Below are 13,295 nucleotides of genomic sequence, written 5' to 3'. Positions count from 1 at the left end.
CCTGTATCTTCATCAGGTCACTCATCGATCATGGACAGCACAATTTCCAAAAGACTCCCCATTGAGAAACTTCTGCTTTCACATTTTGCAGAGATTACTGCAGGTAAAAAAAAAAAAACAAAAAAAACAAGTTTGTCCTACCATTTGAAGATTTTCAAATATGCTCACTGAGCTGGATAAGAATAAAATTCAGAGACCTGACACTACCTGTTTTATATGTTGAATGTGTCCTTTTATCTTCCTATCCATGTTCTTATATATCTTCCTCTCACCCCCAAAGAAGTCTGTACTGCTGAGCCACCACGCCGTGAACAGATTGCATGGAAAACAGAAATAATAAAAGAGCTGTTTTAGAAGTATTTAAATAATAATGCAGTGTTACTTTCAAATTTTGAGTATTTTGAAATCCACATTTTGAGTCAGAAATTAGATTTGAAGTTAGCTACACTTTCAAAATTGTAAATTAAGAAATGATTCATGGAACAGTGCAAGCAGAGACCACAAGCACCCCAAATCCATCACAGATGTGCTGCCCATCTCAGGGCACGTTTGTTATACAGAAATGAGGAAGCTTCCAAGTGTATCCTTAAATACCCTCAGATATTAGGTATATCTATAAATAGATATTATAGATAATAGTTTCTTCATTATGTGTAAAATGACAAACACTTCACCAAAAAGATTTTGGCTAAATATTACCACATTTTTATGAATTTAGTTTTCCTTTTGAACTAAATCAGCATTAGCATTCCTGTTTCCAAAGCACAGTTGATTATTTAATTAATAACTTTAATAATTAAGGAGCTATAAAATAATATGCTTAGTTAAATTTTACTTAAAAATTTTTTTAAGGAAATGAAGTTATCCATGTTCATTTGAAAGTACAGTTCCTTTTCTGTGTGCTTGGGAAACTAACATTTTCAGAGAAAAATTTATCCAAAAAAAGAATCCTCCTTATGTTATTAACTGTGGTTCTCCTGCCCAAGTGGTTCATTGGCAAATCGAGCTCCTGTGGACTTCAGAGGATCCTTGTTCTCAGATCTTCCCTATGGGGTGCACAGCAGGACAAGATATAAGCTGTATTTCCACCTGTCTCTGCTTTACAGTTTCACCATATTCTAAAACAGCACATATTCTTCTGGGAATAACTCATTCATGAAACTTTAATTTTTATGACATAACTTTGTTTTAGTTAAGTCAAAATCTTCAGAGCATTTTTCTTTTAAAAATCTAGAACTTATTCAAAAAGAGAATATAAAATAGAAATGGCTCAGAAAAAAACCTAAAATCTTTCTTCCACTTGAAATAACAAATAAAAATTTTTAACCTTGAGGTTTATTTTTACAAGTCAATAAATTAGACCTGGAAAAAGTCCCTCAGTCACAATATCGTGTGAACATGCTTTGTATGGCAATGCCATTCTGTATTTCCTGTTGATGGGGAGTAGCAGATGACCTCCCACAGCTAAAATTTTACCGTAATAACAAGACTAGCAAATTTAAGTAGAATATGAAGCCCAATATGCAGCTAACTTAGTGTTTGATTAGGTTGCTAATATCAGCCATTTTATCTTAAAGTTGCCAAGTAAATCAACCCTTAAACTAATGATAGGAAAAGATTCTAAAGCAATTTGCTTTGAGCCTTCTCTTCTTCTACAAGTGCATATTGAATTCTCAAGTCCGAAGGTAGTTCTCCTGTTCTTAACTATAGTTGTTAACCATCTTCCTTTTTTCCTATGGTTCATATTAAAAAAATAGTTGAAATAGTGTTACTATGTAAACAACATGTCGCATTAAGGGGAAATGTTTTGAAACAGTGACCTTTTGAAGTTTGATTAGTAAAACTACCAAGGCAGGTCATTGTCTCATCATGCCTGATCAGTGGGTAGGCTCTCTTCATCATGCCCCTGCTGGGAATGTTTTTTAAACTCTGTGCAGTTCTAGGAACTCTGTAAGCTGAGGGTGGGAAATTGAATAAATATTGATTCTGAGACTAAGAAAACAGTTGTGCTTGGTTATTTGGGGTTTTTTGTTTGTTTTTTAATTTCCATTTGGGAAAGCATTAGTACTTGTCAAGGTGTAAAGAATGAACTAGAATACACAGTAGAAGTCTAAGATTAGAATTATAAGTCTGCTTTGTCCTTAGAGATGCTGCTATAGATTCCATTTTTGAAACAGTACAATGCAAGAGGGAAATTAAAATCTTCAACAATGCCTTGTTTTTTAAATCTTGTTTACAGAATTCTCCCAATAATATGAGCCTGAGTAATCAACCGGGCACTCCAAGGGATGATGGCGAAATGGGGGGAAATTTCTTAAATCCTTTTCAGAGTGAGAGTGTAAGTATTCCCTTGCCTACATTGTTATATCCAAAATTTATTTCTTTTCTATTAGAATATATTCATAAAGCAGTTATTACGACTGTTTATCTAGAGCTCAATACGTTGATCTTCTAAAAGTTAGAAAATTAAGTGGAATTTCTTTGGAAATTTTTTTAAAAATTAACTTTTTCTTTTTTGCTCCTATTCTATGTACATAGTTACAAAAACAAAAATTGTAATACTAATTTTCTCATAGAGAAGATCCACTATAAAGGAACATACTGAAAACAGGTTGCATATTTGATAGTTTTTACAAGTTTTCACATTACTAAAATGTGTTGACTCATGGCAAAACCAGGTCTGTTCTCAGCACTATCCTTAAGACTCAGAATCTTCTCCATAAAATGTCTGTACTTCATGCACTAGACCTTACTGGAATGAAGGCTGGTCTATTAACCTGTTATTTACTTTTAACCTGGGCTGGATAGCAGAGTCAGTTTTTGAGTATGATTATGGTGTTAAGCAAAGGCATTATCTCTCCATATTTCCACAAAAGTAGACAGAAGTAAAAAGAGAAGCAATAAAATTCATTCGCTTATTTAACAATTACTGAGCACTTAACCACAGGCCAAAGCAATAGGTGACACACTGGAGAGACCAAAAAGACAATATGGTATCTTTTCTCAAGGAGTTAATACATAATACAGTGATTTTTTTAACCTAATATTTTACATTAGAAACACCTGTAGACTTTTTTTTAAATACAATTGCCCAGAACTCTCCCTAGACCTAATGAATCAGAATTTCTAGCAGTGGGACTGATCATACCTGAAAATGAAAAAACTTTGTTAGTGATGTTCATGAACATGCTCTGCTAAGAATTACTGAATTCAAATATAACAAAGGATTTCAAAATCCAAACTTATTTCATCTTCATTGGATCAGTGCTCCCACATACGGATTGCTATCATTAAAATCAGAGGTGGGGGCGCCTGGGTGGCTCAGTCTTTAAGTGTCTGCCTTCAGCTCAGGTCATGATCCCAGGGTCCTGGGATCGAGCCCCACGTTGGGCTCCCTGCATTGGGCTCCCTGCATCGGGCTCCCTGCTCAGCAGGAAGCCTGCTTCTCCCTCTTCCTCTCCCACTCCCCCTGCTTGTGTTCCCTCTCTCGCTGTGTCTCTCTCTGTCCAATAAATAAATAAAATCTTAAAAAAATAATAAAACCAGAGGAGAAAACTTCCCTCATTTTGCCTAACTCAACCTTTACCAGAGATGATACCATAAGAATTTGAAGCATGGCTAGTAACATATCTGCTTTTGCATGGAATGGCTGCTTCAAACCTAAGATTGCATGTTCTGTGGATTCTTTCACTTCTAACAAGCATCAGCCTCACGCCTCTGCATGGGATAAGACTTCCCCTGTTTTTAGACATTACCTCTGTTAAAACTAGAAATAAAGTTATATTGATCTTTGTTTTATTTGTAGTATATATATGATTCGTGAGGAAAAAGAAGGTATACATAAAAATTCATATGAAAAAAATCAAAAGATGAGCCCATCAGTCATGATGAAATAGGAAAAACATGAGAAACCACGTAGTTTGTCATAATGCTTAGGATTATAGGAATTCTTTTTTAGATAATTTAGTTTGCTTCAAGACTATGGACAAATTAGTTCATTTTAATTAGTTAATGTTCACTCTATCTAATTAGAAATATTTATTTCCTTTTCTGCTAATTCAGCAATAAAATGGTATCATTCAGTGTGGTGTATAATAATTCAGTTCAATTCAACATTTCTTGAGCCTCTTATATGCAACGTGCTTGGTTAAGGGCAAAGTATTCTGAGATAAATATAACACATCCCTGACCTCAACGAATGCAATCTGATGGGAAGAACGTGGTTACAAAACCAATTAAACCATATGTCAGATTAGTAGGTGCTATAATAGATATAAACCGGGCTTTTTAAAAAGTATAGAGGAAATTATTAATCTAGGATTGGAGAAGAAAACTTTTTTAAAAAGGTCCCACGTGACTTTAGTTTTAGGGACAGGGACAAGAGGACCTCTCCCCTCTCCTTTCCCAGATTTGTCACTGGGGACTGCTGCCTTGTTTATCCGTCAGCGGAGGGCTGCGTCTTTCGAATCGGCATCAGAAAGCTTTTTTGTGGGGGATCAAAGAATCAGATGCAACAGGACCTGAAACACTCCTTTGCCCAGGAGAAACACAAGCCTCACCCTTTAAGCCTAACTGGACTGTGCACATGCAGAACTGCGGATCCTTTTGTGAACGCCCGAGGAGCTGGAGCAGGGCTCCTCCCATCCCTGACTCCTGGCCCAGCCGCGATCTCCCGGAAGCCAGGAAGAAGGTAAAGGGCCAGACTCCTGTACAGAGTTAGCGGAAAACAAAAGCTCCCTCCCTATCTCTTCCCTCCCTCTGTCCTGTCCCCACCCGAAAAGTCCCCAAAGGAAAAATAACTGGATGGTGATTGAGGAACTCTACCACCACCTAGAGACGGTGCAGCCTTGGAAGCAGGTCCACACTGGCTGCTTCACTCTTTTGTCTGCCCGATGAGGGCTCTGCTCAGCTATGAATGATGTAATTGTTATCCATGGCTTCCTGCATCACATCAGCCCGCATTTTGTTGAGACCTTTTTAAAAGATGGAGAAATGAAGAACAGAGAGAAAGGAAGACTAAAGACATTCCCTGCTGACGAATGTAAGGCTTTAAAGGAGTAAATAGGCTAGGTATCCGTAAGTGAGCTTTCCTATAATCAAGGAAAAATAGAACTGTTTAACGAATTTAAAAAGAAAACATCTTTGAATGAATGAACATGTACATTCTAGTGGTTTTTTCTAAATGTATGTAACTCTGAAAAGCACATACTTTTGAGTAGTCTGCCCTTTGAGGGTTTGTTGGTCATATCTTGAAGTTTAACCACAGAAGGAGGCCTGAGGAGGGAGCGAACATCTCCTGAGTGCTTTTTATGTGCCGGCCACTATCTAGTCCCTTCACACATGCTACTTCATTTAACTAATATTTATAGAAACAAAATATCCAACCCAAAGTCAGAAACCTTGCAGCGCCAACATGCAGCACACAGAAAAATGTGAATCAGATGTTTCACTACTCAGCCTTTTTTGGGGAATCATAAACAAGACCTTTATTTCAAGAAACAAACATGCCCCCTAGTGTTCAAATTCAGTAAAATGTTTGTTTTTGAAAATCAAGAATACAAAAAGGCTTCTTTCAGAAAGTAGTTTTTCGTGTGTCTGCAGTAAAGAAAGCAGTTAGTCCTGTTTCTGGAATTAATCTAACAGAATATTTTCTCCACGGCATTGAACTATACTCAACTGAGTAGAAGTGGTATTAAAAATCATGGTATCTAATAGGAATTCTAAACAAGGTGATAGGTCAGCTTCTATTACCCTCACTCCCTTTTGTCATTTTCTATTATACACAAATTTTCTTTTACCCAGTCACATAAACACTAAATTTATTTTGCTTTACTTTAGTTCAGAGTAGCTGCACTATTCTTTATTTATCTCTCATTAAGAAAAAATATAGAGAGATGCTTAGCAATAGAAATGCAGTGAGATCTGAAGTGTTCTTGAAGTGTAGAAACAAGAGCTTATGTACATTGTGCAAAGGCTTAATGGATCTCTGCGGTGGATTCCATGGTACATGAACTGTGTACAATAAGGGAAAAATCACAAATTCTCTAGTTTATACTGTTTCACAATACATTTTACATAAAAAGGCAAAATAAGTTAGTACATGTTTGAAATTATACCTTTAGGGTTTTGTTTTTGCTAAACCAAACAGTTAATGACTTTGTAAGAGCTGTTATATCATCTCATTAAGGAGAACCAGACTCACAGAATAGTTGGGAAACGGGGCAGCCTGGTATCGCAGCATTGGGCACAAACATCACAATACGTCATCCCGTCTGGATGCAGCAGCACAATGGCAACATTGCCGTGTGGTCTCAGGCCACTGCCCCGGAAATAGTTGATGTCTCTGAATAGGAGATGCCGTTTAACACCTACTCTTCCTTTACTTTAGGAAAAATGTTGAAGAATAGTAATCAATAATGGAATTCCTTTTTGCTTGTACATTCTGTGAGTTTCCTAGAAATTTTGTGATTTTCCCCTTATTTTACGTGGATGAAGACATTTCAGTAAAGGGAGCAGCCCCTGAGGAGTTTACAACCTCAGCGGTGCAAGTAGCACATTGCCCATATAGATGCTCACACATTATACACATACATTACACACATATAGATGCTCACACATTACACACACATTACACACACATAGATGCTCACACATTACACACACATTGCACACACATAGATGCTCACACATTACACAACATAGATGCTCACACATCACACACACATAGATGCTCACACGTCACACACACATTACACACACATAGATGCTCACACATTACACACACATTGCACACACAGATGCTCACATTACACACACACATTGCACACACATAGATGCTCACACATTACACACATAGATGCTCACACATTACACACACATATAGATGCTCACATCACACACACACATTGCACACATATAGATGCTCACACATTACACACACACATTACACACATAGATGCTCACACATTACACACACACATTACACACATACAGAGGTTTATACATTACACATATACTGTACCTAATACACTTAGAGCATCACCTTACAGTTACTTATACTTTCAAAAATTCAATTATATTAGATGCTTGCTAATTTTTCTGAGCTGTATTCCTTGGAGCAGATGCTTCTATCCTTTCTGACTGAATCTGGCCCTTACTTTTTAAAATCTCAGTTATTCAGGGTGTGTATTAAGTGAGATGGTCACTAGAGTTAATTCTGACTTATCCTGAAATTTTTTTTTCCAGAAACTTCCTTTGAAGTCCTTTCTGAAATGCATCAGTATCTTTTACTCTTTTTAGATAATTGGCCCCATATACCCATAAAATCTTTTTCTTAAAACGATGATTGATGATCTAGCTCTGCTATTTAAATTTAAACTAATTAAAATTAAATACAGCTAAATTTTCAGTTCCTAACTTACACTAGCTACATTTTAAGAGTCCAGTAGCCATGTGTGGCTAATGACTGTTCTGTTGGACAGCACAGAATAGAACATATCCATCATCACACAAAGTTCTATTGAACAACTGATTGGATCACCATTCTTATTTAAGTAACAGTAGCTATAGAAATCCTAGATTAAACTTTTCTTTGCCCACTTTGCCATATTCTTTAATTTTTTTTTCTACTTTTAATAAAACCTTTGTATCCATGTATTTTCTTTTTGTTTATTCTTACCCCTAAAGGTCAAATATCAAAATATAATTCTGTTTAGTCAAAGGCTGTAGCTTGCTGTTACTATCTATAATGGGAGATTTGCATGGTATCATCTGATGAAATGAGGGGCTATCCTCCTGGCACGGGGGGTGGGGTGGGGGCTCATTTCATCAGTTTTTGTCTGATTGCTTTGGGTTTTAGGTTTTGCTTTGCTCTGCTCTGCTTTCTTGCTGCCACTCTGAAGGGTAAAGGCGGAAAGGTTTTTCCATCAAACCGAATCTCCTTCTCCCCTCTGGAAGTCTCCCCTTTTTATCACCCTACTCACTGTAATCCAACATTAGAGTCAGTAACATGTATAATGTAGCTTCCCTATACTGAAAGGAAATTTGAGGCTATTAAGTGATTAACAAGTAGATTTTCTGTGATTTGACCTGCATTTAAAGGATTAATAATCATCCCCCAAGGGTCCACTGACCCATTTTTCAGGCCTCCCCATCCACTTTTACTTAGGATCAATGTGGGGTTTGGGTTTGAGCCCTAGATTTACCCCTAGCAACTTTCTGTCCACACTTCTGTCAGCTGAGCGGTTGTCACCCTATGCTCTTCCTCAGGGCATCTTGCTATCCCTGTAAAATGCTCAGTATACACCTTATACCTCCTTTCTGGTTCCTGTAGTAGTAACTCAGCTCATCTAGAACTCACTTCATTCTGTTCTGCCTGCTCTCTTTTTAAAGTTCACGCTCCACTTCCCAGGATCATCACTTCTCCTGTTGAAGGCCCTGCTGTCTGAGACCAGGCCTCTTGAATTCACCTGCCTCTTTCCATGAGGCATAATCATTATTAACATTTTTTTAAAGATTTATTTATTTTAGAGAAAGAGTCGGGGAGAGGGGCAGAGGGAGAGAGACAAGCAGACTGCCCACTGAGCGAGGAGCCCAGCGACTAGGGCTGGACCCCACAATCCAAGAGATTACAACTTGAGCTGAAATCACTAGTCCAACAGTCAACAAACTGAGCCACCCAGGTGCCCCTATTATTAACATGTTTAAAGGAATCCCCTTTTGCCCTGGTCCTCACCAGGACCTCACCAAATATTTTTAACAAAATATTTAAAATATTTAAAGGTTTACATTTACATTTTCACCTAGAAACCCTCTTCATCAGGAGACCGTTACCATTTGGGAGTGGATACCCCTCCACACTTCTCAGACAGTCTAGAACTGTGCTGTCCAAAATGGTGCCCACCAGCTGTATGGGGATATTTAAATTTAAATAAATAACATTAAAATTACAGTTCCTCAGTCACACTAGCCCATTTCGTGTGTTCAGTGGCCACATGTGGCTAGTGGCTTCCATGTTGAACAGCACAGATTATAGAACCTGTCCATGATTGAAAAAGTTCGTTCAGACAGTGTTGCTCTAGAACTTTTCTGTCACAATCTATTCTTCGGGAATAATTATCACAAAAATTGCTTTTTGTTCCTCTTAATAATTTTTGAGACCCCTTTTCCAAATTCTGAACGCCTCACCTTTTACCAGTTGTTAGCCTCATCAAACTGACAAGTAATGTGTAACAACAGCACCCCCTGTTCCCACCCTAAAAATATTGTGTATTGAAATTGGAGCCGGAAGACAAGTGTATCCTAAAGTATAATCAGATTCTTAAGCATTCTAAATGCTTTATGTTTTTTATTTTGTTTTATTTCCCTCACACTATTAATTAAACACTTGCTGAACACTTTCTGTATATTCAAGAAATACATGGTTTTAAGGATTTTATATTTAATCTTCCCCAAGTCCCTTTAAGATAAAGGCTATTATTAAACCCATTTTACAGGTGAGTAAACTGAAACGCAGAGAGGTTAGGTAACCTTCCAAGTTTACATAGCCAGTAGGTAATGAGACTGTCCCTCATGCTTGTTTCATTGTAGATTGGATTTACCCAAAATGTTACAAATGCCCATAAAACATGAATCTGGCTAGAGGGAAAAGACTGAGGGACTGGGTAATTATCAACCACCTAAGTGCAGGGAGATGGGACTGGTCGCTTTCCAGAGGAAATATTAAAAATTTCAGGACTTAGTCAATTCTATATAAATTTACTCTTCTTATAGCTTCTTATTTTTATGTTACATGAGGGTAAAAATCTTGAACATAAAAGATTTTAAGACATTAAAATTCATAGTTACTACTGTTTACTGAGAAGAACATTAGTGGCCTGTAAAAGAATTGTTGTTAAAATATGGATTCTTTTTTCTTTCTAGTACTCCCCTAGCATGACAATGAGTGTGTGATCCATTACCAAGTCTCCTCATGAAAACCACAGTGAGTCAGCCCTTCACAGAACTACTACGGAAGAAAATTATTCATCACAGTGTACAGTTAAACAAAGGAATCTCAGTCACACCAAACCAACCTTTTTATTTCCTGCTCTCTCCCCTATTTTTTGAAGAAAGCGGGTCCAAAACGTGATTCAAACAACTGTACAGAGTGGCATATTAGAATTGCCCTAAACTGAACTGCAAATAATTATCTGTGTATGTATATGTGTGGGAAAGAGAATGTATCGTATATGTGTATGTTATATGGACATATGCACATACATACATTTACCCACAGGACATTGTAAAATATTATTACATGACATCTTAAGTAGAAATAAGTAGGGACTTTTATTCCATCCTTTTTTTCACGTTTACATTTTAATTATTAAAAGTTGCTCCTGCCCCTCCCTGAACTATTTTGTGCTGTGTATATCACTGCTTTATATAAGTTATTTTTTAAGGTGAACTCAGATGTTATGGTTTTGTAAATGTCTGCAATCATGGATAGGAATAAAATTGCTTATTTGAGAGCTTTCATTAAATTGCGTCTGATGCAAGTTCTCCTGTGAATCATAAAGTGTACTGTCTCAAAAAAAAAAAAAGTGTGCCCTCATCCTATGTCAAATCAAACAACTTCTCAGTTACCTTTAGTGAGAAGTATTTTTGTACTTTTTATTTAGGAAAAATACTTCAACGAGGGCCTAACACAGTATATTTCTGCAATAACTGCTTTAGATGGAATTCTTGACTTGTCTTTGATGATACAGAAAATCATTAATTAGCCCCAACTGCTTAGACCATAGCAATAAAATGACAGGGGTCGTCATATTTTTAGAAACATATTTTCTCTTTAACATGATAAAGCCCAGAAGTGCTTGAATTTGTCACTTCTCACCAGGAATAGTAGAGCTAAATTTTTAATAACATGCTAATGGAAAATGGTATCTGATTTTTACTCAGACTTCTTGTGAACGTTTCCACATAGACATTGCAAAGAAGATACATTCCACTGACTGAGACTTTGAGCAGAAGGGGAAAAGAAGTTTTTCCTGGACCGGAGGGGCTTTGAAGGGCTGCTTTTCTGTCCACGTAGCTTGCTTACTAGCCGCAGAACTGACTGGTAACAGCCCCATCTGTGCATACCTCTCATTGGCAGCACAGCGCCTGCTCTGTTCCCAGGATCTAGGACTTTTATTTAGAGGGAAATCATTTATAGTAACTATATTCATCTGGCCATTGACTTCAGCAGGCTAAATCTACGTTGTGTAATTGTTCAGAAAAGAATGTGTCAATGTTAAAAATTAAAGAAAAAAGAACACTTTCCTTACTAAAACAAGTTGTTCGATGGCACTTTCCAGATCTTTTGGGGGTTTTGTGTTTAATCTTACGTACAAACACCTAAATCATCATAGAAAAGTGTGAAGATTTTAATTTTGCACTCCAAAAGACAAGTTGGTGGTCCTTTGTTAAAATTGTGATACAAATAGCCACTGGTAAACATCAACTATATCTCAAACTCCATAGAATCTGAAAAAGCATTGTTTAATCTCAGGTAAGAGGAATCCTTCTTCCTTTAGGCTGATGGCCTCTAAAGTGAAAATTTAGCCGTATATTTGCTAGTTCCTGGTCCCAGATGACTTATTTCTCTCAAATTTGTAATGATCTACCCCTTCTGAAAGTAAAGATTTGGCCTGTGCATGACAGGGATGCTGGGCAGAACTGTTGCAGTTTGTTGAAGGGGGGAAAAGAAGCTGAATTAAATGTATGCTCCAGATTTAAACTCTAACCAAATGAGTCACCATTCATCCTACAGTGTGCGCGGACCTAGGACTGCACACTGGAGAACAGATTCAAGCTTTCAAGCTGCAGAGAACTTTCATGAAAAAGTCAAATTAAAAGGTCTTTAACTCAAGCCAAGGTAATCTGAAGATGACACTTTGGATAGACATGTGAATTTACCAAAAATAAATTTAATTTTCACTTTTTTCTGATCATTGTGTGAACACTTTCAACCCTGTGATTATTAAGTTTAATCTTATGATGCTAGAAATTTCAAATGTTTTTTGTCTATTCACTCCATTGCTATTGATCTTAAATTTCTTTTATTTGCCTTCTAAGAAGGTATTGTTTCTTATTATCATGAACAATCATGACCCCACTTTTACTTGCCATTATTTTAGGGGTAATATTAGAGTATAAATGGCAATATGGGTCCCATTATTCCTAGTCTACTTGGTAAAAAAAAAAAAGTAAAATTCGATTTTTTCAATGTATAGCAATCAACTCATCATAAGTATTTATTTCTTCTCTCTTGCAATCCAGATTATAAATGGCTATTTCAAATTTTTTTTAAATTCCAGAAATAGTTGAAAATTTATTTTGAAGAGAAAGTTCTATTTAAGAAAACCATAAAATAAGAATATTGAATTTTAATGTCAAATAACTTTCTCGTGCACCACGTGGAGGATAGTATATCTGCATAGTAATATTTTTATAGGTTTTGAATCATTTAAACTTTATCCTTTTCTCTTGCGTTTTCCATCTCTATCTATGCATTTATATTGGTCTTGATATATACTACCTGTTCCTGCGTTATTTTTACATATTTCAACTCACAGGAATAGTATCAGCAATTCTTGCCCACACCGAATACATAAAATACACATATGAAATGTGAAAATGTGTAACAAGTGAAAACATTAATTTTCATTACTCTGCTTTGCATTCTGCTGGACTCACTACAGTTGAAAATATATGCCAAATTGTTTCTAAAGTCTAGCTGTCTTATAACAAAGTTTCCCATGGGAACAAAGGACTATAAAGTGCCATTGACCTGGTAATACCCACACATTTGACGGATGAATCCTAGTGCTCTGTTACAACTGCTCCAGGTTGGACTCAGTTGCTGATGTATAGGAACTGTGCAGCTAGGAAGCTGAGGATAAGATTTCTCTGTTACCCAAAAGATTAACAAATCAATTCTGCTCCCTGAGCCATGCAAAGTGCCCAAAACACCCTTTTCCTTCCAGAAATAGAATAAAGAAATCTTCCATTTCTACTTTTTATGATGCTCTAAGATAGCTGAATTCTGTTGCATTTCATAGGATCATTCAGTTAGCATTCCTTCTGTAGCTTAAAAAACAGCAAACAAAATAAATTTCAGCTTGGGACATGAGGAAGCCCTACCTCTACCCACACCTTTTCTTCATATTATTCTGGGCATGTGCAGCAAAGCATTCAAAACTGCTCCCTCGGCAGAGAATTTTACACAGTCCTTAATACTGTGAAGTCTTGATTGGCTTCTTCCATGTCTT

At 36.7% G+C, this 13,295-nt stretch overlaps 1 protein-coding gene and 1 long non-coding RNA gene across 13 annotated transcripts in view; one reads left to right on the top strand and one right to left on the bottom strand.

Annotated features, from left to right (window-relative positions):
* Positions 1-10,523, top strand: part of SSBP2 (single stranded DNA binding protein 2) — a 286,525-nt gene extending 276,002 nt beyond the window's left edge. For 10 of the 12 annotated variants that reach the window (XR_012376689.1, XM_073887546.1, XM_025866724.2 and 7 more), the window contains 2 exons: positions 2,240-2,338; positions 9,922-10,523. Coding sequence is in view for 11 of the 12 variants with exons in the window: in XM_073887546.1 (XP_073743647.1) it covers positions 2,240-2,338; positions 9,922-9,951 (129 nt within the window). In the remaining variant the exon portion in view is untranslated. The remainder of the gene's footprint in view (positions 1-2,239; positions 2,339-9,921) is intronic. The other 2 variants (XM_073887528.1, XM_073887534.1) reach the window with 1 other exon arrangement.
* Positions 1-13,295, bottom strand: part of LOC112819898 (uncharacterized) — a 64,071-nt gene that overhangs the window by 16,806 nt on the left and 33,970 nt on the right. The window contains exon 2 of the long non-coding RNA XR_003206993.2: positions 208-289. This is a non-coding gene — a long non-coding RNA (uncharacterized lncRNA). The remainder of the gene's footprint in view (positions 1-207; positions 290-13,295) is intronic.

Source organism: Callorhinus ursinus, unplaced genomic scaffold, assembly GCF_003265705.2.
Source record: "Callorhinus ursinus isolate GAN/ISIS: 27379988/994484 unplaced genomic scaffold, GSC_fseal_2.0 scaffold3, whole genome shotgun sequence".
NCBI classification, from domain to species: Eukaryota; Metazoa; Chordata; class Mammalia; order Carnivora; family Otariidae; genus Callorhinus; species Callorhinus ursinus.
This window is presented reverse-complemented; position numbering and strand designations above follow the sequence as displayed.